Genomic DNA, 25,671 nt, shown 5'->3' with positions numbered 1-25,671 from the left:
AACATAATTCCGAAGCAAAAATATTAAATTATTTACTATAGTAAGTTTTAGCTAGAGTTGATAATTTTATTATTGCTTAGTATATTCTCTGAAATACTGAAATTGTATAAAATATTTGACTGTCTTGTTTTCTTTTAAGCAAAGATCAGAAGCAATATTATTAAGTGTATTGTTTTTCTAAGCAACATAGTTACATAAGCTACCATTTTTGTTTGAATGTTTTAGGCTGAAAAGAATTCCTTAGTTTCAGGTTACCCTTGGGCCCTGATAGAGGGAGAGGCCCATTCTGGACTCCTTCAATTCTCAAGCTTCAGAAGATTATTTATCACATTTAGTCCCAAATCAGTCAGCTTTAACAGAAGTAGCTATCCCACTCACAGACATGGAGAGTTAAGTAGTGGCCATGTGCCCTAACTATCCTAGCTTGACATTGTTCAGGGTCAGCGCAGTGAGTTAGAGTCAATGCGAGCTGTGAGACCAAGGATCACTCTTTCAGATGGTGCAAGTATTGGCTATTAGTGCAAATAATTAGACACAAAAGTTGATGCTGTGGGATAAAGCTGATTCTTTGACTGCACAACCCTAAAAAATACCTAAGACAGAACACTTAGTTTAAAAGCTCCACTTTTAGTGTCATTGTGTATTTAGTTTTTGTCAGTCCCTGCCATTGTTGTAAAAGAATATTTTCTCAATCACAGGTAATCATGATGTCCAGTTACTGACCACATTCCTGGGAAAGGTTCCAACGGTTCCAAAAAGTTATTATCCAACCAGTACAATTTTGTTGTCTGCTCACAAGATATGAGAACAATAGAAATTAATGGATAATAATGGTTTTGTTGGAGCCCAGGGAAAGAACTTTTTGTTATTTTCACTATTTAACTACATTATGGTAGCAATAGAAAGGTGTAGGATTTGGAAGACCAGCAATAATATTCACCGTAGGCACTTCTTATTTCTAGGTTTGGATGAGTGAGAGAATTGGTATATTACTTCCCTTACCTATGTCTCTTCACTTGCACTGTTTCAGCCAGTACAGGTCTATGCAGGAGAGGGAAAAGTAAAGTAATTTAATATGCTTCCATATGAAAATACTTATTCATCAGCTCTCTGCTGACCATAGAAATTGGCAACAAGCTAAATAGGCAGTATTTGCAGTAATGACTAGTATTACCCCATTACCCAAAATGTTAAGCTGCCCTGTTAAATATATTATCTGCCTCAAGGGAAATTGCCTTTTTATGACTCAATTAAAACAAAACCCATTTATCTTTTATCATTCTTGGGGTCCAGGTTGCTGAAGTGAGGAGAGCATAGGATGGGCTCTAGAGTTAGCATGACTTCTGCTTGAACCTTAGATTTATAATTTACTATTTCCAGAATCCTGGCAAGTTGCTTAACCTCTAAACCTTTTACCTTCGCAAAATGGTATAATTCATTTTCCCATAGGACTGTCATAGATAGGATGAATTAAAATAGTATGTAAAAAAGTCGCCTGGCAGGGTTCTTGGCATAAAGTAAGTACTATTAATAATGTTAGTTTTGTCTTCTTTTTTCTTCCTCTGTTACTGTTTTAAGGCCCTTTGTAGTATTAGTTTCATTTTAATGTACTTTACTTTTTTGTATGTTGTATTTATGCCTACATTTTTAGCTTGATATTATTTAGCTCTGGATTCTATACTTTTGCATTATATAGCCATTAAAAAATTTGATTGTGAAAGATATTCACTATAAAGTGTATTGATATGAATAAATAAGTATACATTGAGTGCACTGCTTATAATGACTAACAGATGCCAGTGAAGTCTCATTACTACTCTGTGAAGAAAATGTTATTTCATCCCTAGATTAATATTCTTGGAATCTAAAATTTAATCCCTAAAATAATATTAATATTCATAGTATTTCAGATATGTAAATAACCCTTATTTCTCATATTTTTTTCCTGACAATAGAAAATACATCTAAGTATAGAAGAAATAAAAATTACCTGTTATCTTGTCAAAGGATAACCACTATTAACATTTTGGCATGTATTATACAAGTCATTTTCTTCTATGCAATTATGAGACTTAGTTTAAGTCTGATTTATAAGTAAGTTTTGTTTTTTTAAAGTAAGATTTTATATTAGCTAGAAAACTTAAAACCAAAGGAATTTTAAGAAGCTTTTAAACATTCATTCACCACTTACACATATGTAAATAGAAAAGGTTGTTAAGCAACTTGAACAAACGTAGTTACTGTTCATGAAGACTGCCAATGGAATTCACTAACATTTTACTGTGAGTGTACTACCGAAAAATCCAGCACTGGTCTGCTTCTAGAAAGAACAACAAACATTTACTTTCTTCATAAATGCTAATAGTCATGTGTTTGTTTCAATAAAGATAATTTTATGGATTTACAACCACTAAAGGATATGTATAAATGGTAATGACTCTTTAATTTCTTCATATGTGTATTTGCAAAGGGGTCCAATTTACCCAAATTTTATGCTAACAAATGGTTATCTTTTATAGTAGAAGTAAATGGAAGATCATGAATGATCAGTTTTCTCATATTTCTTCCTTTCTCAGAATTCCATTTTATCTTTAGCCATAATGTAGTTTTCTGTGCTTTTATTTGCTACCACTCTAAAGTTCTTAAATAAACTGATCTTGTTTCTGTTTGAATTGTAAATACCAGTTTTTCTTCCAAGAAAGATATATGTTTCTTTGCTTTCAAATATGCTTAACTTTTGGTTTAATGCATTAATATAAGTCTTGTGACAAATGATAAAAAAAAATAGACATGATTGCTAGGAATAATGAGTTTGGCATCTTTATTACAGAATAGATGCCTAAAAGCTGTTTATAAAAAGAATATCTGTTAATAGAATCATTTCCCCATATCTCTTACTCTAAGATTAGAGATGCCTTTCTACTGGGAGAAAATGGCTTTAAAATAGTGGTGGGCAATACATATTATGAAAGCCTATTGTGCACAATTATGCCTAACTGTGCATTCAGTGACATCACATTGGTAGCTGTAGGTAGGAGTAGTTAGACTGTGGAAATCAGCAAATCTTATGAATGAAGGCTTTTTTCCCAGAGAATTGTTGTTAAACATTTACTGGCATAGGACTAAATATGGTATAGATTTTAAAATCACATTGCCAAAGAAAAATGATTTACTTTTAACTCAAGAAATAAATCAGAGTATGTATGTTCAAAAATAAAATTAAAAATATTATAGTAGGAACTACTTTCAGGACAGGGATATGTTATTCGATCTTTAAATTCTGTATCTACTTCCCCCATCTAGTTCCCTTTTAAAATATTTCCTTTTTTAATTGTTTACTTTGAAGGGTTTTTCCCTTCACTTAATTGATTGCTTCCAGCCATAGGCCATAAGTGTTTTATTGACAGCCTAATTTAGTATCCTTTGTAAATTTTTTATGTGTAGGGCCATAGTCTCCCTCCCTACTAAATGTATCTGGTGCCACTAACTTTTTAACATGCATTTTTATTTCCATATATAATTTTGAAACATATTATGGTTTCTTTAAGTGAAAAACAAATATATATCCAATAATAAATGAAGATCTATGATTTGGACAGAAATGGATAGTATCTAACTTTAAAAATCAGGACACCTGGGTGGCTAAGTTGATGAAGTGTGCAACTATTGATTTCAGCTCAGGTCATGGTCTAACAGTTCATGGGATCGAGCCCTGCATCAGGCTCCGTGCTGTCACTGACAGCACAGAGCCTGCTTGGGATTCTCTCTCTCCCTCTCTCGCTCCCTGTCTTTCCCTCTCTTTCTGCCCCTCCCCCACTTATACTCACTCACGCTCTCTCTCTCAAAATAAATAAGTAAATAAATATTTTTAAAAATCGAGGCACCTGGGTGGCTCAGTCGGTTCAGCTCAGGTCATGATCTCAAGGTTCATGAGATCGAGCCCTGCATCGGGCTTTGTGCTGACAGCTCAGAGCCTGGAGCCTGCTTCGGATTCTGTGTCTCCCTCTCTCTCTGCCCCTCCCCTGCTCATGCTCTGTCTCTCACTCTGTCAAAAATAAATAAACATCAAAAAAAATTTTTAATATTTTAAAAAATCATTCTCGGGGCACTTGGGTGGCTCAGTCAGTTACACATGCCACCTTGACTCAGGTCATGATCTCACAGTTTGTGAGTTTGAGCCCCACATGGGGCTTTGTGCTGACAGCTGGGAGCCTGGAGCCTGCTTCGGAATCTGTGTCTTCTGCTCTCTCTCTCTCTCTCTCTCTCTCTCTCTCTCTCAAAAATAAATAAACTTAAAAAAATCACATCTCCTTGGACCTGGCTGGTCAGTGTGTAGAGCATGCAATTCTTGATCTTGATGGCATGAGTTCAAGTCCCACATTGGGTGTAGAGCTTACTTAAAAAAAATCATTCTTTCCTTAAAATGTTTTTTCTGAAGATGCACCACTGTATTAAAACTTTTGAGATTTGGAGTCTGGGCCTGATTCTTCCAATAACCAGCACTGTGGAAATAGACACATCATTCAACCTCTGGATTAATTTGTTAACGTCTGTCTGATTTCATAGAGCCTAAAATAAAGGTTGTTTTGTTTCAGTTTACTTTTATTCCAGTTAATACACGTACCTAGAAAATAGTCCAGAAGAATTTGGGATGGAAGATAGCCACTCTACTTGCTCTTTCCTGACACTTCGTCCCACTCTCCCAGACTGCCATTTTTCACCATATGTTTTTATTTCTTCTGGTGGTTATCTTAATAAAAGATAGAGACTATCTAGTGATTCCTTACTATGAAAGATAGGTGTGTGCATAGCAACATCTCCTTTCCCCCTATTTCTCCCATTGATTGTTATAATGTGTTTTTATTTCTTCTATTTATTGTTTCTTTATATAAAATAATTATATTCCTATTTTCTTGCTCCTCTACTTTAGTCAGTATCTTTTTTTTATTTTATTTTTTTAATGTTTATTCATTTCCGGTAGACAGAAAGAGAGCATGAGCAAAGGAGGGGCAGAGAGAGAGACACAAAATCTGAAGCAGGCTCCAGGCTCTAAGCTGTCCACATAGAGCCCGATGTGGGGCTTGAACCCACAAACTGTGAGTTTGTGACCTGGGCCAAAGTTGGACGCTTAACCGACTGAGCCACCCAGGCGCCCCTGCTTTAGTCAGTATCTTAATTCTATGTAAGATAAAGGTATGAGTCCCCCCACCCTTTTGCTTTATTAATTCTTCATCCATCTTCTGACTACAGAGGCTTTGTCGTCTTTCTTTTTCAAGTTTTTTTGTTTATTTATTTGAAGAGAGTGAGAGCAGGGGAGGGGCGGGGGAGACAGAGAGAATCCCAAGGAAGCTCTGCACTGATGCAGGGCTCGAACCCACGAACCGGGAGATCATGACCCGAGCAGAAATCAAGAGTTGGATGCTCAATCTGTTGAGCCACCCAGGTGCCTCCAGAGGCCTTTGTCTTCTAATTTGTACCAGTTGCTCTCTGGAATTGGTAGAATTGCTATGTAGCTGTTAACCTGACATTTTCCTTTTCTGATCTCTGGGTAGAGAACTGTTTCCTGGATTCCACATGTTTTTGTTGCCTCACTGGTTGGTTTGCTAAGCTGTCTCAATAACTTCCTCCTATTTCAGTCCTTGCATATCATAAAATATCTTCTTCTGTCCTATGTTTGATTGATAGTTTAGCTGGTTATCTAATTCTAGGTTGAATGGCTTTGTGCCTGATAATTATTTTTTAGATAATTTTATTCCTTCCATTTCCTGTCCTCTCTTTCCTGAAATCATTTAGTTAGATGTTTGAATTCCCAGAGCAGTTCTTTATGTGTTTTATCCTCTCCTTCATTTCCTATCTCTTTATCTTTTTTTGTGTTCTGTTTTGGGAGATTTTCCCAATTCTGTTTTTTAGTCCTTCTATAGAATATTTTATTAACTTTTAATTTCTAGTGAAGCACTTCTCTTTTTAATGTTCCTCTGTCATAGAGTACTATTCTTAAAAAAATGGATATATTATCTTTCAACTCTTCCTGAGTATTAGAAGGTGGGGTTTTTTTGATAGATATTTTCAGTTTCTTAAATTATCTAATTACCCTTGAATACTTTTTTGTTTCTTCATTTTATTCATTCTCTTTTAATAAAGAAGAGTCCCTGGGGACGCGTGGGTGGCTCAGTCGATTAAGTGTCCAACTTCGGGTCAGGTCATGATATCATGGTTTGTGAGTTCAAGCCCCTCATCAGGCTCTGTGCTGACAGCTCAGAGCCTGGAGCCTGCTTCAGATTCTGTGTCTCCCTCTCTCTCTGCCCCTCCCCTGCTCACGCTCTGTCTCTCTCTGTCTCAAAAATAAATAAAACATTTTTAAAAAATAAAAAAAAAAAAGAAGGCCTGGAGAACTAACATGAGCTTACTTTGCTACTGTGTAAGTACTCTATTGTTTGGTAAACTTTTCCCCTGAGTAGAAATCGACTGGGAATTTTTTTAAATTGGGGGTCGTTTTGGGGCACTTGGGTGGCTCAGTCTCAGTTAAGTATCTTTTGGCTCAAGTCATGATCTCACGGTTCATGGTATCAAGCCCTGCGTTATGCTCCATGCTGACAGTGGGGAGCCTGTTGGGATTCTCCCTCTCGCTCAAAATAAATAAGTAAAAACTTTAAAAAATGGGGTTAATTTTGCCTAGGATTCCTCTTAGAGTGAGGAGGTGTGGAGCTAACCATGAGATTCTGGCCTCTTCTCTTTAGGGTCAACTTCATAGATGTGTGACCTGTGAAGTTGCATGGATCTTGAGTTTAGAAGGCCCCTGCATGTGATTTGGTGCTCAGCTATTGTTTTCTTGCGGTTCTTAATAATTTTTGAACAAAGGGCTTAAATTATTAATTAATAAATTATTAAATTATGTAGCCTTCTCTGCCTTTCTTTCTATTATCACTGCCCCAGGCCAAAATGAGCAGAGCTTTTCTTTCCCCCTTTCTTTTTCCTTCCCTCTCTCTTTCTTTCCACCTATACCAGAAGCCTCAGCTGTCCCCTAAATGTTCTTTCATTGTGAAAATTGACCATGCTCTGTAGGTAAGGGATCATTGGCACAGTGTGTGAGAAATCTTCAGTTTCCTTCCCTATTTTTCCATCCCATTTTTCATTTCCATCCTCTCTCATGCCTGCCATCTCTGAACTCTAATACACAGCTGGCTCTCAGCTCCACTGTAGTTCCTGTTAGCATATAATGGGCAGTGTCTTACCCCTTTATGAATTCCCCCAAGTACTTTCATTTTCTCCACTGTTAAACATTTATTCCTTTTCACAGCTCTGTGCTTTTTATTTCCCTTGTATCTCAGGGTGGATGGGAAGCAAAAACATTAACTTAGTCTACCATCTTGATTCTGAACAACCTGCCTCCTTCTCTTTGAAGTAATATGATTGGATTAGATCATCTCTAAGGTCCTTGTATATAATATTATGTTTCTAAGCATCATTATTTCATGCAGATGTAAAGTCCCAAGCTAAACATAGATTTATTCATTCTGGCACTTTATTTTCTCTTTCAGCCCTACCCTTTTATGTTTTTTATTCTTTGGTTCAAACTTTTTTCTGAGTTAAGTATATGGGTTCACATGTCCTTTTACTTGACTGAAAATTGTAAAGGAGAACTTTAATAGTCAACTATACAATCAGAGGTTTTAATCGCCCTCTCTTTCACGTGACACCAGAAAGAATTGTATTAAAAATACAGATTGTAGTTTTTAAATTGTGGCATAGGCAGCTTTGAATACATTTTACAAGTGAAAACATAACCATATATATATATATATACACACACACACACACACATACATACATGCTTACAAATTGGTTTTACTTATTTGGATATTAATTTTAAAAAATCTATAATGGTAATGAATCACATTGATCTGATTTGTTACCTGTAAGTCATAAAAATGATATGGTATGAACTATGATGAAAACATAAGTCCTATGACTTATGTGGTTTTAATGTTAAATGTTGTTGCCTGACTTTTATTGGAAGTTAAATCTAGAAAGGACTTAGAGATTATCTAGAGTCTAGTCCAGTCTTCCAGAAGAAGGAATTGTCTGGCTAACATAGTTGCCAGCCCACTGCTTACTGGGGTTAATTAGAATGATCTATCTGCCTGTTCCTCCATTCCTGCTTGTAGTGTTTTTTATTCATAATGTGTTTGGTGAAGAGGACAGCTTCCCACACAGATGTTTAGCTACCACCAATAAACAGATTTTGAATTTCATTGGTTTAATATAATAAAGTTAAATCCATGTTTCAGGGTAAATAGTTCTTCTTTTAAAACGTAGTGCTTGGGGCGCCTGGGTGGCTCAGTCGGTTAAGCGGCCGACTTCGGCTCAGGTCATGATCTCACGGTCCGTGAGTTCGAGCCCCGCGTCGGGCTCTGTGCTGACAGCTCGGAGCCCAGAGCCTGTTTCAGATTCTGTGTCTCCCTCTCTCTGACCCTCCCCCGTTCATGCTCTGTCTCTCTCTGTCTCAAAAATAAATAAACATTTAAAAAAAAAAAAAAGTAGTGCTTAAATATTATATAGTTTATTAGTGGAATTTGAAAAGTAAATTAGATAATTTAAAAAATAGTATTTAAGGCAATTTTAGTTTAATTTTATTAATCTTTATTATTTTAAGGAATTAATATTTAATTAATTTAATCCCTAATATTTTAGAGGAACAAGGTAGTACTGTATATTTGGTACAGAACTTCAGTGGGAGCTTATATATATTTAAATTGAGACCAATGATTTCGTTTTTGTTTTGACTTGTTACTCACTTTTGGGGAGAAAATACATTTAAATGGTTATAAGATAATTTAGTGTGCCATCTTTCCTTGAGTATTTTCTTTTGTGCTATAGTGGCAGATTATGCGGAAGCATAGTGGCTTATCCTTTCTAAGCATCTTCAGAATCGTATATTCAGTATAGTTTTTGTGTGTGTCTGCAGAAATGGACATTTTATTTCTTTTTGTATGAAAATCATCTGTGGGAAGAGATACTTCTAAATTTTTTTTAATGTTTATTTTTTTAAGAGAGAGAGAGGGAGAGAGCATGCATGTGCAATCAAGGAGGGGGCAGAGAGAGAGGGAGACAGAGAATCTGAAGCACACTCCACTCTGTCAGCACAAAGCCTGACACAGAGCTTGAACTGAACTGCGAGATCATGACCTGAGCTGAAGTTGGATGCTCAACCGACTGAGCCATCCAAGCTCCTTACAGGAAGAGATACTTGTCAATAATTCAGATTCCAGTGCTGGCTCTAGACCTAAATGCACTAAAATTTCCTCAGCTTAGGAATCAGCATTTTTAAATTAAAATTTGAGAACAGCTGCTCTATAGCAAAGAACCCTATCAAAGAGTTGGTGTTTTCTAAAGTTGACAGTTCAGCAAATTTAGTATTTAGCACGTTGGTGTTTTTTTAAATATATTTTTTTAAGTTTATTTTTGAGAGAGAGAGGGAGAGAGAGAAGCCCAAGCATGATCCAAGCTGTCAGCAAGAGCCTGACGCAAGGCTCGATCTCATGAACCATGAGATCATGACCTGAGCTGAAATCAAGAGTATGACGCTTAACTGACTGAACCACCCAGGTACCCCCTTGGTATTTTAATGCTGACGACTTGATTAGCTAAACAGAAGTTTGGAGGAGGATTTATCTGATTGGCATAGATGTGAAAATTAATATACAAATCTTCAAAATGATCACATTTATGTAATAAATTAATGTTTTTAAATTATAGCAAACACACAGAGCCAGCTTGCTTGTTTTGTAGTGTATTTTGTTACTTTAAACACTGCCTCTGCTACTATTGGAATACATTTTCCTTTTTTATCTGATTTCCTGGCTGATTTCCTTCTTAGACTAACAGCAATGATCATGCAGCAATGCCGGTAAGTAAATGCAAGCCAAAGCTAGCATGTGAATTGGATAGTAGTGAACCTCCTGCAGGCTTATTTTTCTCTGCCTGGTTATCTATGGTAAATTCTAATTATCTTGTCAATATTTTTCATATGTTTGTAGTTTTGTGGAAACCTACATTTGAAGGTAATAGTTATTTTGGTGAAACAGGAGGATTCCCTGGGACTTGATTGTGAAAGTTAGTATTATGGTTGCATCTGTGGTGAGTGCAGTGCTTTGGAAAACCTCTCTGTGGTCACCCCATGCATGACAGGGCACAATTTGTAGATATCTTCCTCATCTATAAAGTGAGGGCTGTAAGGGTATATGCCCTATAGATTTTTGTGAGGGTTAAATGAGATAGTATACATAAAGTACTTAGAAAAGCACTTGGCATATAATAAGCACTCAAAAAATACTAGCTGTTATTATTACCTGCTTTTAAGACTGTTTATGCTTTTCCTGAGTGCTTTTTCTCTACAGACCTTATCCCAAAATCCACTTGTAGAAATCTATCTCAGTGCATAACACAGTATGATTCATGACCAAGTGCACATTTTTCTTTTTCACTACAAACCCAGTATTGCTCCCCTGAATTGCCTTAGCTTTCACCTTTTTTCATGGCTTCATCATATTTTGCGTTTTACTGTGTTTCTTCTTTTGACCTCCAGTTGTGAGCTCTCAATGGCCAGAGTAAGAACTCATAAATACTTTTTGAATGTGTAGATATTAAAAGTTCTTAACTTTAAAAAATCTCATCTAGCATTTGAAATTTAAAATGTTCCTAACCTTTCTGTTCCTATTCCTGTTATCAAAATTCAAATTTTGATGATTGTAATTATTTTCTAATTAGTCTTTGCCAGTAGTTTCTCCTTCAGTTCATCACACATACCTGTACTAGATTATTCTTTCTAGAGTACAGTCTAATCACATTTCCCTGTTGAAAAGCTTCAAGGTCTCTTGCTTACCTAAAGTAAAAATTTCACAGGCTAACAAAAAAGAATTATCTCAGCCTCTTTCCAGATACATTTCTGACCATTACTCAATATGGGCATTCAAAGTGGAAAATCCAGTGTCCTGGATCTGTCTTTTACTTTCTACATTGGCTTCATTTATAATTGTAAAACTCCTGGATCTCTTCCAAAAGCATCTTTAGTGCTACCTCTTTCACGAAGCATTTGCTAATTCCACTTAACCTTATGTGGATACTTTGTCCCACTTTTACAGTACTGTTTATATTTTGTCCTCTACTATAGCTGTTTGAAGTCTCGCCTTCTTTCTGCTATTAGAATTTAATCCCTTTGTGTCAGGAACTGTTATCCACTCATTATATCTTCTGTAGCACCTAAACAATATTTTACACAGAGGAAGTGCTTAATAAGTATTTTTTAAATTAATATGAGAGAAATAGTAAAGAAATGGTCTGTTGTAAAAGCAATTTTCTTGTACACATAAGGAATATAAAAAGCATACTGCAAAATCAGAATTTTTGAATCGAATTTATTTGTCAAATATAGAATACTTTCTAGTTTTGAAGAGAAAGTTTGTACCCTTATTCATAGGCAAAAATTTTGAAAATGTCTATACAAAAGTTATTTGATAAAGGTGGTTTCAGTAGTGGTTAGAAATATTTGTATGTTTACTCTTTCCTTGCACATCTCCATGAAAGAATAACATACTAATTCAAACTACAACTCTCTTCACACCTATAAGTTGAGCAGTGATTGAAACAAAGTAAAAGACATGATAGCACCAAAATAACTGTTGTGAATTCCCAGCACTAAGGACAAGTACTTCGTCCCATTGAAGGGACAGACCTTCAAGCTTTCACTTCAACTTTTTCTTCATTTGCTATAGTAATTGTTAAGTACTTACTAAGCTTGCTAACAGATTTCCTGCAGATAAGTCATATGCATGTTCAAAATACAGAAGTGATGTTCCGAAGTGATACTAACCCTGTTATCCAAAAAAAAAAAAAAAAAAAAAAAAAAACCAAAACGCTCAAATTTTTATCATCTATTTAAGAAGTCAGCAATAGATTTTGGGGTCAGTTTTGTATAAATTTGCACGAGAAATTTTAAAAGGTGTGACACTTGAATGTCCAGTGTTTTGAAAAAGTTACTTAATATGAGATAATTCTTTCTCTGATGATAAAGGAGGTATTCTAATGGCATTTTTGATACCCATTTCCATACTTTACATAATAAGTTAATTCCAAGTACACAAAATCAACTAGAACAAACCATTGACAGTCATCAGTTCATTGGAGAGAATTAAAGAACCTTGAGAAAGAATGTAAATGAAAAAGTTGAAAACCATTAAAACCCACTCTTACAAATGGAATTTATATTTTTTAAGCTTTTTTATTTTAATACATATATTTTTAAGTAATCTTTACACCCAAGGTAGGGCTTAAACTCATGACCCCGAGATCAAGAGTCATATGCTCTACTGACAGAACCAGCTAGGCACCACTATATTTTTTCTTAGGCTTTTTGTTAATGTAATAAAATAGTTAAATGATTTTCACTAATACAAGTTAATTGGGGAAAAAGAGAATCTTGCTTTTTAGTTGAAAATTAATGTACTTGAATTTTATAACTTTAATCCTTTTAAGTATTTACTAAGTTGATGCTGGCTAATCTTGGTAAGAGATTTAATTGCATTAAGTTGTAAGTCTTATGTGTGTATATAACATAGCACACTTAAATAATTTCTGCTGTCAAAAGTTTAGAAAATAGCAGTTTGATTCAGGATATAATTGGAAGAAGTAATAGTAACAGAGGGCTTTTAGTTTAGAAGGAAACAGCATGAGAGATTTAGTAGAAAGCTAGTGGATTAGGAAAGAACTCATGACCTAACCAATAAGTAACAGATCAGTGAGATATAAATGGAAATAATTGGAATGGATTATTCTCAGCCCATAGACTAAATGTATGTATAGGCATGTGCATCATACATATGCACACTTACAAATATCCTATAATTTTATTCTTTAATAACTATCAATGAAACAGACTAGATCATTGGTGCTGGCTTTATGAGCAAAGTGCCATTCTGAACAGGAAGATTTAGTACTAAAAACAAATGAAAATGCAATATCTGACCGTTTTACTACCAGATGACAACAGAGAATTCACATTTAGAAAGTTAATTAAGTTGTTGCAGATAGCAATGGTAAAGTTCTAGGAATGCAAATGGTATCTTCCCCTTTAACTTGTAATCCACAATAGAAAGAAAAATACAAAAGATCATTTGTTCTCCAAAGTTAAATGGATAAAAGTTGAAATCAGGGAAGAAGAAAAAGGAATAAAATATGCAAATAAGAGAATCTATGAGTTAGAATTATGTTTTTATCGTGAGCAGATAAAGACAGCAAAAAGGAGGTCAGATCCCTTGAAGAGAAAGATAGGAGACGATAGGGAAAGATGAAGTCAGAGGTTTCCTGTGCGAGCCCCTATCTAGTGGTGCCAAAGAGCCTGCTTTTCTTTTTACTTCCCTGTATGGAGCCTAACAAGAATGGAAAAGGATGAGGATAAAGCTGATGGGAAAGGTGGAACAGCTTTGGTGCATTTATATTTACAGTATGTTTGCAGGTCAGAGGTAACAAAATTCAGCAGGCCAAGATGCTGATACATACTTATAGAAAGAGTATGTAAGTTACTGTAATACAAAAAGTAAGGAGGTTGGCCTTTGGAAAATCCCACCAAAAGAGCATGTGCAGACAAATATTACATACAGGGAAGGAATTCAGAGGGCCAGCAACATTTTAATCACTTCCTTTTGTTTCATTCAGGAGACCTTAGGTATTGTAGGAAAGCTGTCATGTTGTTTTAAATCTTTCTACTTATGAAAATCAGTGTGTTAGATGGTAGCATTGAGATTAAAAGCCTCTGTCAATTCTTTGGAAACAAGAAGGGAGCAGTTGGCAAGGCATACTGTAGATACTCTCAGAGTATCATTGAATGTCATTTGCAAGATTGTCTTGCAAATGACAATCAAGAAAAAACTTAACGTGATCACTTACCTTGATCAGTCCCTCCCACTTTGTATAGATTTTGTCTTGTTTTAAATATATAACCTCCCTCCACTTGATACATTTCCCTTACTCTTTTAAAAAATCCATTTCCAGGTACTTCCTCAACTAGAAGTGAATCTGACAGTATCTACCCCAACCCCATTCCCACAGTCTAAGACTTAGCCCAGTGAAATTACCTATTCAGAAAGCCCTTGACATTCTGAATGAGTATACCCCAAAACTTTGAGAATATTCAAATTTGAGAATATGCTATGCCATGTAATTTCTTTCAGAAAGTGCTATAAAATGTACCTGAAAAGTGTAGACCTTAACAAGAGTTATGTTTCCATGTCAACTAACAGAAGACAGCAAAGCCACAGAGTTCGAAGGTTGGGACTTTGCATTGAGTGCATTCAGTCTCCCAGTGATTATCACCCTCCCCACCCCCACCCATACCCAGTTTCACAGAGTATATTATTCAAATGTGTGCCTCATCAAATTAAGCCCTACTTGCACTGGACTCTCAGATTCCTAAAAGGTCAAAACCTAAATTTAAATCCTTGGATGACAAAAGTCTGCTCTCAGCTATCCTTGTGTATATGTGGCTGCATTTATGATAGCCACCTACCTACATATGTTAATAAGAGAGAGTCAGTTGGCTTGACTGACATTTTCCATTTTACTAATGGCCATGTGGAAACAACTTATATTGTCTAACGTGTTAGTGATTCTGGCAACTTCTTTGCAAATTTAAATTGTATTGGGATTACAGACTAGTACATTTTAATGATTAAATAGCCCTTATACTCTGAGCTGGGTGCTTATGTAAAGAAATGAAGATATGGCTCTGCTATCACAGAGCTGTTATTAAAACAGTTCCTGGGATGCTTCATTGTTTCACTCTTAAATTCTGTGGCTTAGTCATAGTACCCAGTCTTCACAGGGAAAATTACAGCGCATCTTTAACTTCCCTTTCCTTACAGTTGCCAAGTGAGAAAAGTTATAGAGCCTTAATATTTTGTTTCCCTACTTAAACATATGCTTAACTGCCCAATTTGTTATTATCAAGTAGGCTTAAGAGTTAGAAATAATCCCTGTCAGCTCCCACACAGCATAAACTAGTTTCCTCTTCTTGCTAGTCTGGGCAAAAGTGCATGCAGCTTTCACCATTTTATCTTGATTTCTGATATTATCAATTGCTTGGAAGCAGAGGCATTTCTTCAAAACCTTGACCTTTTCTGGACCGTTACTGCTCTGTTTGCCTTTGCATTCTCTTTCTACCTATTAAAGATAGAATGAGTTGGAAGATGTCATGACATCAACGATGATATTTACAGAAAGCTAAAAATCAAGATATTGCATATCATCTAAGGCCATGCTCAGAAGATTTTTTTTTTTTTAATTAGGGGCGCCTGGGTGGCTCAGTCGGTTAAGCGTCCAATTCAGGTCATGATCTCACAGTCCACGAGTTTGAGCCCTGCGTCGGGCTCTGTGATGACAGCTCAGAGCCTGGAGCCTGCTTTGGTTTGTGTGTGTGTGTGTGTGTGTGTGTGTGTCACTCTCTCTCTCTACCCCTCCCCATTCATGCTCTGTCTCTGTCTCTCAAAAATGAAAAAATGTTAAAAACATAAAATAATAAAAGGCCACCAAAGTTTGATGAGCCCTATAGGAAGTTTTGAATGAAAGAGAAATAGCCATGTATTACAGCTATCCTAAAGTTTTCCCAGTTTGCGGAATTTTTCCCCCAACTTTAAAATGATTGTGTTCTATTTAATCTCTATGTGTGTATGTGTGTGTGTGTGTGTGTGTGCGTGTGTGTTCCCAAGAGCAAGCATTTATGTTACAGTCTCATGTTATAAAGTTATTAAAACTCACTGAAGGAATTCATCTTGATATTTAAGCCTTTCTAACTCACCCATTCCATATTATTGGGAATCTGAGGCATTTCAGTGTTCTATATGTCAGTATTACAGTGTTCAGACAGAAGCCTATTTTAGGAGCTAGAAGAATCTTTGTGCATTTGTGAAGTCATCTTGGGGAAATTTTCATGTATTCTAATGTTTTAGGTATGTTTTTTCATGATTTATTTAATACATTCTTTACATATGAGCAAGATGTAGTTTTATATAGTAAAACTTTAGATTAGTGGTTCTTATATAAAATGGAAGAATAATAAATTTCTTAAGTTAAAATGTCTACTTTTCAACTAGACATATTTTCTCATATTTCAGTTAGGAATTTATTTCTAATTTTAGTGTTTACTTCACATTTGATGAAAGACTTCACTCTTTTAGTCTGTTAGTTTTTAAAAAGGCTATGCATTGTGGCTCTTTGGGAGACTGACCAATTCATCAATACTTCCCTTTCTCTTTTGCCTTTCCTTTGAAAAGACTATTTCACAGTTTCAACTGAAATTTATGCAGCAAACAGAGAGGCAGTGATTTAGAATAATATGGCAATATTTTACTGCTTTAATTTAAACAACTTAAAAAATTAATAACTTAAATAATTGTAAAAAGCCGTACATAATCAGAATTAGTTAATAAGTTCTGTTGCCAGTGTTAGAGTTAATATTCAAATTGACCATGATTTTACTTCAGTTTTCCATTTTTTTCTGACAAGAGTTATGTAACCTTTTAAAACAAAACCTGTTATCAATTTAAAGAACAATAAATGCAATGCACAATATTTTTGAGTCTATATATTTCTTTTTACTTAAATAAAAAAGTAGTTTATTGTGCAAAGTTGACCTTTTGTGGGAATATAAATAGAGTAAAATGGATTCTCCTGGGATCTTTAAGGAAGGGAGACCAATACAGAAAGAATGGTTGTGATTTCAAGAGCACATTTTTATGTTACATGTAGTTGAGAGAGAATGAAAGCAGCATTGAAAAATGCTTTCAAATAATTACTGTTGAAATCAAACCTTTCTTTTTTTATTAGATCTTTGAAATAAGAGAATGGTGAGACAGAAATGAAAACTTCAAATGAAAATTTAAATGTGTCAAATTAGTTTTTAAGTATTCTACATTTCTCCTATTATTATATCAGAGTAGATCTATCAAAACATTACTTTGAAACCAAAACAGTTTTGAGCCATAATCTAATAAAATGTGTTGTATTTTTGTTACCATGTCATTTTGCGGTGTTTCAAAGGAAATGGAGTATCTTTAGCCTAATCTATAATAGTAAATTATTTTAGAAATTTGGCTTGACATACAAACAGATGTGTTTTCTTGATTCCTTTTAAACCGAGGGTTGGTGGTTTGTGGTTTATTGTTCCTGTGATTGGCATTAAAAGCCTTATTTCACAGCTTGCAGTGAGGGACTATTGGGTAAAGAGTGGCTGTGTTCCACAAACTAAATTCAAAAAGTGTCAATCAAGGTCTCACATAGGTTGCCTAGAGAATGAGTTTTCTTACTGATTTCACCAAATGTCGCCTCATGCTGTCTTTGATTGGCACAGCCTGGCAGGGAGGATGGATGAATCTGTCACCGACTGGTTAATTGTGTTGCTGGTCTCAGTCTGACATCAGGTCTTTGACTCTTAAGTGGCTCAATACAAAACAAATTAGCAGATTGTAGTCATATTTCTCATTCTATATGCTTTGACTTTGTTGAATGCAGTCCATAAATCATATTGACTGACACACAAGTAAATGATGAAAGCTGCTTTTGAGACATGGATCTAGAAAGCAGCGCTGTGAAGGTGCCATGGAAGGATGCATATGGTTGACCCTTTGGGAATTTCCTAGGAGCCAAATGTCTCCTTACCACAATTGTTCTTAGAAGAAAAGCTTTTGGGTAATGCAAAAAGGATCTAATATGTCAGCAGATTCTCTTTTACAAGTTCCTTTGAAATATAAGAAGTTTGTCTAAGGGTTTTCTCTCTTTGCAAGTTGTTTTTCAGCAAAATGTTAGAGGAGGGTAAAAAAGTAGTTACCTTTAAAAGTTTGGCAGGTGTTTTTACTTACTTGTTGAACTTTGTGTTAAAGAGAAAGAAAATGTTAATAGTAGTTGCAATTAATTTTTCAGATGAGGGCAGCAGAAATTTCTAGGTGCTTGAAATTTATTATTTTGGTTTTGTTTGTTAAAAAACAGAGCATCTCTAATGAAACAGGCTAGTTTTTAAAGATCGTTCATTGCAAAAGTACTTAGATTATTTTTGTTCTAGAAAATGATAATATTATAAGAATGTCAATAATAAAAACAATAGTAATGTTCAGAAAGGGGTGTTTTGTTTATGCCAAATGTACAAGGGCTACATCAGAAATGAATTGCCATAGGTATTTTTTGGGTGTGTAAATATTTGGAACATTAAACATTTTCTCTCTAAATATAAGTAATAGATGGAAATTTATGAATATTTGTGCACATTTTATGGTTAGGAATTAAACATTTTTTTAATGTATAATCTTATAGAACTTTTAAAATACTTACAGAATCCAAACCTTTTATATTAACTTTAATTTGGGGCTATAAAAAGAACTTACTTCATTTGAAGATTTATAAAATATTTTACAAATACTTTAATCTTGTATCTTTGAGAACAATAAGCCTGTATTTAATATGTTTAATCAGAAGAAATTTAGTATTAGGGTTTTATTATTATGTATGTTGTTTAAACAAAAAGTTAAATTAGCACGCATGTGCACGTGTGTGTGTGTGTGTGTGTGTGTGTGTGTGTATTTTCGTTATCTATTTCCACTAAGTTTATGGAATAGCTGCCTGTATTTCTGTACTCTTACCATCATTTTTGGCTCCAGTACTATTGTTATATAGTCATTTGTACCGTCAGAACCCATGTTGAATTTTAAGTATCACTTTAAAATTATACCACTTACCTTGTACAGTGTGTTTACTTATGAAATGAATATAATAGTAATTTAGGGGGCAATTTATTAATCTGTTTTGCAGTTAGTATATTATAGAGGCAACATAAGTAGAACATGGAGCTGATTGGATGGAGAAGTACATGAAACTAAAATGCAGTAGTTGTTCCATTGGGTCAAAATTACATTCCTGTTAAGTATTGTCAAGCCTGTTACATTATAATTAAATTACATGCCATTGATTTCTCCTCTTTCTACGTTTTTGTCCCCCTCCCATTCATATTGATATTATGGTGCTTGGGGAATGGAGCTGCATGTCTCCCAGACTAATTCCTCTTGGGTTTGGGGGATCTTGAAGCATGCTGGGTTTTGCATTGTTTGTTACATTCCTTTTTGGCAGTTCATCAGTATCTGTCAAATATATTGTTTGCATTGGCTTTTATCTCTACGTTTTTGATTGAGAAATTGAGATTCCATTTTAGATACAGTTTTTCACTGCATAGTGTCTAGATGCTAAAGACTTACTCAAAAAGATTGCCTTGTTTCTAGCCTGACTTTAAATGTGTAGCTTAATGAACAAATGTTCTAATAAATATCTTAAAAATATATTTATGTTCTTTCTTACTTCCCTGACAGATCAACTGTGTAAAACATTTCTGTACTAATTTAGTGAAGCATTTATGTTCAGGAGATTTTTTCATGACTTGATTAGCCTTTGTGAAAGTAGGAAAAGAATAATTATCAAATAGCACTGAGTAAATATTTATTAATGCAGATGAGGCAAAACATGGCACATTTTCCAAAAGTCATTATTTCTGACCATATTCATGGATCTTTGAATCCTATCACAGGAGTTAGTCCATCACCAAATCACATCGTTGTAGCTTGAAGACAGAAATACTAGGAGCAGTATTAGACAGGAAAACTATACAGGACAGAGTCTTTATAGTAATTTATTTTAAGCTTTTAATTGAAATCTGTCTAAAGAAGCAATTTATACTAAAAGTGATGTAATGTGATTCAGCTTTATAATCTAGAGATGAAACATGTAGCCTTAATTAAGGCTATCAGGGAAAATTTCTGTAGTTTTTAGGAGCTATTATGGTAGAAAATATTTTATAATGATACAAATGTGAAACAAAACCACAAATATTTGTAGTTTACTTAACCATATATTTCTAAATTATCAGATGATTTTAAAACTAAATTTAGGTCTGTAGATGATTTTGAAATCATGTTGGTAGGTAAGCCCCCTGAGCTAATTGAAGCTATGCTACAAATTCATGTTCTGATTAGAAGTAAGGACTTAAGATTGAAAGTATATTTTGAATTTTAGGCACAGTTTAAATAGGAAATTATATTGTTTATTAACTAACTTTATTCTGGCTTTAATTATAGGAAGGAAAGCTTAAAAAACATTATATGAATAAAATGTTCTGTCAGTACGATAACTTGTCATATTTTAATGTGTATTTTTAAAAATACTTGAGACATTTCAAGAGGTCTAAAATAATAATTCATGTGTTTTTTACCTGTCTTTTAATTTTCCTGAGTGCAGTTAGAACTTCAATGATATTTATGTCCTGAGGAGGACAAGTAAACAAGATTAATTTTAATTCCTGTGCTAAAAGCATAGCCACTCAGAATACAGAAATAGAAAGGCCAATAATCACTGTTGTACCCCCTAAAAGACAACAAAAAGAATGTCAGGTATATAATTTTTCTGATACTTTATGGTGTATTTCTGTGTTTACTTATTTGCTTATTTATGTTTTGTTTTTGGTATTTGTTTTAAACAGGGGAAAGTTGCCCAGACTGCTTGCATGTCAGCCTGCCAGCATCTGTCAACATCCTTAATGCAGATGCTATTGGACAGTGAGTTAAAACAGATAAGCATGGGAGCCGTTCAGCAGTTTAACTTAGATGTCATACAGTGTGAATGTAAGTACCTTACTGGTTAAATCTCATGCATTTCTAGGAATCTATATTTAAATTATATGAAAAAAAAATGGTATATAGAAGGATAGTTCAGAAAAGAGGGAAAAGGCCTGGATCAGTGAGATTTTCAGCAGCCTTAGAAGTGACTTCTTTCCAGAAAGAGAAAAATACCTCAGCTTCAGTTTAGGGCCTCTAGAGCTCTATCTAGAAAGCACTGAAGTGGCAGTACAGACTGGGATAATTGAAAAATGATTCATTTTCCTCCTCAGTCCTTTTTCTGGTCATTCTTGCCAGGACACTCCTAACATTGGTCATAAATGAATGAAATCATTCTAAGTTTGTCATTCTTACTTTATCGGTAGGCAGTTTTTGTTTTTGTTTTTGTTTTAAGTTTATTTATTTTGAGAAAGAGAGAAAGCACGAATTGGGGAGGGACAGAGAGAGGGGAAGAGAGAGAGAATCCCAAGCAAGCTCCAACCCAGGAACCATGAGATCACGACCTTAGCCAAAGTCAGATGCTTAACGGACTGAGCCACCCGGGCACCCTGGTAGGTAGCTTTTTAGGTAATTGCTGGAAAGATAATCTTAGGACCCCACATTCCAAATGAAGCTTCTTTTGTATTCTGAATATTCGGTTCTCATTTCCCCCCCAATTTTTTAAGCTTTTACCTTTGCCATTGTTTTTCACTGTTTTCTGTAGGCAAGAGGTGAGCAGATTATATAATCTAATGTTGACATTAGCCAGTCTGCTTCAAAACGAGATGTGCTGTTTGGTTATTAGCCTTGTTTATATATGCTTCTGGATGTGTGTTCTATCACCTTAAATTATAACCTTAAATAAAGAATGTAAGTATACAGAGCAATTTTCAAACATTGCTTTCAAATGAATGGTACACTGATTAAATAATGAAAGTCTCTGGTTGACAATTCAGCCAGGCACCACTGTTGATAAATTGGAAATCAGTGGGGCACAGGAAGGATTATAAAATATTTGTCTGAGGCAAATTTTGCAATAATTTGCTGATGTTGATCAGCAGTTTGCAGCTGAAGCAAGAGTGACTTTTTTTCAACAATTGTTGAATATTTGCCCACTGTATAAGGCATTCTGCTAAGAAAAACATAATTAATATTAAAAAGAATAATCATGTAAGCTGTTTGATCAAGATTAGCACAAAAAAATAAGTCCAAAGTTTTTTTAAAACGTACCTATTCCCTTCAAAAAAAAAAAAAAAGAGAGATGCTTATTCACAAAGGAAAAGGAAATTAGTTTTTCCTTAGGGAAGAGAAGCATTCATTTTCTTTTCCTAAAAAGCATTTCTATTTTCTCTAGTTAGAAAACCTTTATTATATATCTTTCTCAAAATAAAACTATCATTTTAAAAATGGTATTTAGGGATGCCTGGGTGGCTCAGTTGGTTAAGCATCTGACTATTTCAGCTCAGGTCATGATCTCACAGTTTGTGAGTTCTAGACCTACTTTGGGCTCCATGCTGACAGCACACAGCCAGCTTAGGATTCTCTGTCTCCCTCTCTCTGCCCCTCCCCTGCTCCCTCCCTCCCTCCTCTCTCTCTCTCAAAAGTAAGTATATAAACATTTAAAACAATAAAAAATATATATATTTTTATATTGTATTTTAAAAATATTTATTAAAAAACACTTTTTCCCCCAAGTTTCTAAGCTCAAAGTAATTGTTATTCCATTCTACAAGTAGTTTGAAACTGATTTTTTTTTAAAGTTCTGTAAAAGTTATCTTAGGTTATCATTCCAGTATGACATTACATATGTAAATATCTTACATAAATATTGCTTTAGGCATTTTGTGTTATTAGATCTTGAATGTGGATTCAGAATAATTGAGTGGTTCAACCCTTTATTGGCATTTGGTTATGTCTTCTGAGGTTTTTTGTTCAGAAATAGAAATTACTGTTTGGCTAGGCATCTTTAGGTATCTAGATCTTGTGTTCTCTTCCCTCTTCATAAAAGGCTAGCCTGACTCTACTTACCAAAAGGTACATAAACCCCCAAATCTGTGCCTCTCTGATTTCTATAGGATAGTTTCTACCTTCAGTTAACTTCTTATGTTGATATTTTCTTCTTCTTTTTTATTTTTTTTAATGTTTATTTATTTTTGAGAGAGAGACAGAGCGCAAGCAGGGGAGAGGCAGAGAGAGAGAGGGAGATACAGAATCCGAAACAGGCTCCAGGCTCTGAGCTGTCAGCACAGAGCCCAGCACGGGGCTTGAACACAAACCTCGAAATCATGATCTGACCCGAAGTCGGACATTCACCTGAGCTGAGCCACCCAGGCGCCTCTGTTGATATTTTCTTAAAGCACTGTTCTCTTGGAAGAGACCAAGAAGAATCCTAAGTATGAGGTATAACTCGGGAAATCTGAGTTCAAATACAAGAAGGGTAACCCCCAGCCTGATGGGGGCCAAGGTTCAGACTCTATAGATATGGAAAGGGAGAGACCAGAATTCAAAGACAAACCACCCAAGATAATTCAGCTTTCTTTAAGATTATGCCTATGGTTGGCACTGCTCCTTAATACTTATCATGTATTACTTAATCATTATTTAATACAGTATCATACATTTAGTACTCATGGAACAAATATAAACCAACATTACATTTTCCATGTTTATTCCACTCTCTTTCTGGCGTAAGAGACTTTCTGTACCCCCTATCATGACTTTTAGTGACTGATTCACAAATCACTTAAAAATGAAACAGCTTTTTTTCTAATGAATATATTAAGAGAATTAAGTTTTCATTTCATTTTCTTTTTCTTTTTTTTTTTTAATTTTTTTTTTAACGTTTATTTATTTTTGAGACAGAGAGAGACAGAGCATGAATGGGGGAGGGTCAGAGAGAGAGAGGGAGACACAGAATCTGAAACAGGCTCCAGGCTCTGAGCTGTCAGCACAGAGCCCGACGTGGGGCTTGAACTCACGAACCGCGAGATCATGACCTGAGCTGAAGTCGGACGCTTAACCGACTGAGCCACCCAGGCGCCCCAAGTTTTCGTTTCATTTTAAGTAGTAGTTTTGTTTTTTTAAACCTGGAAGAAAGCAGTATTTTCTTTTTCTTGTTTTTCTTTTCTTTTTTTTTAATTTAAGATTTTATTTTTGAGTAATGTCTACACCCAGCATAGGGCACAAACCCACAACCTGGAGACCGAGAGTCGCATGCTGTACCGACTGAGCCAGCCTGGCACTCCAGAAAGCAGTTTTTTTAAATACACAGTTTAGGGGTACCTGAGTGGTTCAGTCAGTTCAGCGTTCCATTCTTGATTTTGACTCAGGTCATGATCTCATGGTTCATTAAACTGAGCCTGCATCAGGCTCTGTACTGACAGGGCCAAGCTTGCTTCAGATTCTGTCTCTCCCTCTCTGTCTCTGCCCCTCCCTGCTCATGCTCTCTCTCTCTCTCTCTCTCTCTCAAAATAAACAGTTTAAAAAAGATAAGATAAAAGGTTTGTTTTCAGTATGAATGCAGTGTGTATGCTTTCTACATACTGGGGCAGGGAGAGGGGGAGAGGGATTTGGCTAGATAGGAGGAAGGCTAGAATGCATCATAGATTTGTGAAGAGAAGGGATCTGGATACCATAGGAAATCAATTGGGGTATGGATCAGAAAGAAGATAGACAGATAGTTCAAATGTAGAATCCTAAAAGCCAAATGATCATGGAATTTCACCACTCACTTGGTAATAAAGATACACGTACTCCTCTACCTTGAAGTCCTCTCTAAATAACCCTGCCAAGAAGTTGTCCAGCTAGTCCTTGAACATCCAGTTTGGGGGATTAACTACTCTTCAGAAAATGTGTTTCCGTATAATACATCACTCTATCAGTTTCTTAAAGTGAGGTGAAATCCCTTTCTCTCAACTTCTCTTAATGGAGCTAGTTCTACCTTGGCTACTGTCACCACTGCCTTTGTGCAAATTAGAAGTGGGATCCCTGCTATAAGGAAAAGGTCCTCTAGAGTTGTCCCTTTTATATGAACTAGAAAAAGTTCACCCCTTTCCCAGCTGGACTCAACCCCCACCAAGGCACATGGTTTATCAAGTGAAATGTGAGCCCTTCCCTTCCTCCCCTCTCCTCTCCTCAGCTGGACACCCGTATGTAGTAAGCCGTCCGACACAGTCTGTATGTGGCAGTTCTGCCTAGGGTCATACAGAGAAAAAACAAATCCTCAGCCACAAGACCATTATATGAAAACTGCTCTTCCATCCTTCTAAATCTTCTGAAGGCCAGACATCAACAATTCCTCTTACTGTTCTCATGTAATACCATTTTAGATCCAAACATCTTCTTTGAACAAACTGGTTTGACTACCTTCTGTTTAATGTCTGGTACCCAAAGTTGACTACAGAGATACCCAGTTGTGGGAGAACCAGTATAATCTGCAGTTGGACTATCAAATACATTGTGCCATAATCTGTACTTTATTAATAAAACCTAAACTACGATTACCTATTTTGGTTGCCAGAGTATACTCTGTATACTCTTCTATTGTTGAAGCTGTAGTCTTCTAAAACCTCTGTATCGTTCTCTTCCTCTCTTTATATGTGTGTGTGTGTGTGTGTGTGTGTGTGTGCGCGCTTGAGAGAGGGGGGGAGGGAGATTATTATTTTTTCAATGTATGAAATTTATTGTCAAATTGGTTTCCATACAACACCCAGTGCTCATCCCAAAAGGTGCCCTCCTCAATACCCATCACCCACCCTCTCCTCCCTCCCACCCCCCATCAACCCTCAGCTTGTTCTCAGTTTTTAAGAGTCTGTTATGCTTTGGCTCTTGAGGGAGGGAGATTATTAAGCTCTGTTTTCTTATCCTATACTTGTTTTGGGATTTTAAAGTTATCCCTATTAAATTTTAAGATTTGTCCCACAACTAACCTATTGAGATCTTTTTATATCAAAATTTAATATCATCCACAGATTTGTAATCATGCTTTTTATGT

At 35.4% G+C, this 25,671-nt stretch overlaps 1 protein-coding gene across 9 annotated transcripts in view; it reads left to right on the top strand.

Annotated features, from left to right (window-relative positions):
- Positions 1–25,671, top strand: part of EXOC6 (exocyst complex component 6) — a 230,353-nt gene that overhangs the window by 152,137 nt on the left and 52,545 nt on the right. For all 9 annotated transcript variants that reach the window (XM_030334687.1, XM_030334688.2, XM_030334693.1 and 6 more), the window contains one exon: positions 20,564–20,705. In XM_030334687.1, coding sequence (XP_030190547.1) covers positions 20,564–20,705 — 142 coding nt within the window. The remainder of the gene's footprint in view (positions 1–20,563; positions 20,706–25,671) is intronic.

This window comes from Lynx canadensis, chromosome D2 (genome assembly GCF_007474595.2).
Source record: "Lynx canadensis isolate LIC74 chromosome D2, mLynCan4.pri.v2, whole genome shotgun sequence".
In the NCBI taxonomy this organism is placed as follows: Eukaryota; Metazoa; Chordata; class Mammalia; order Carnivora; family Felidae; genus Lynx; species Lynx canadensis.
Note: the sequence above shows the minus strand (reverse complement) of the source record. Positions and strands in the feature narration are given on the sequence as shown.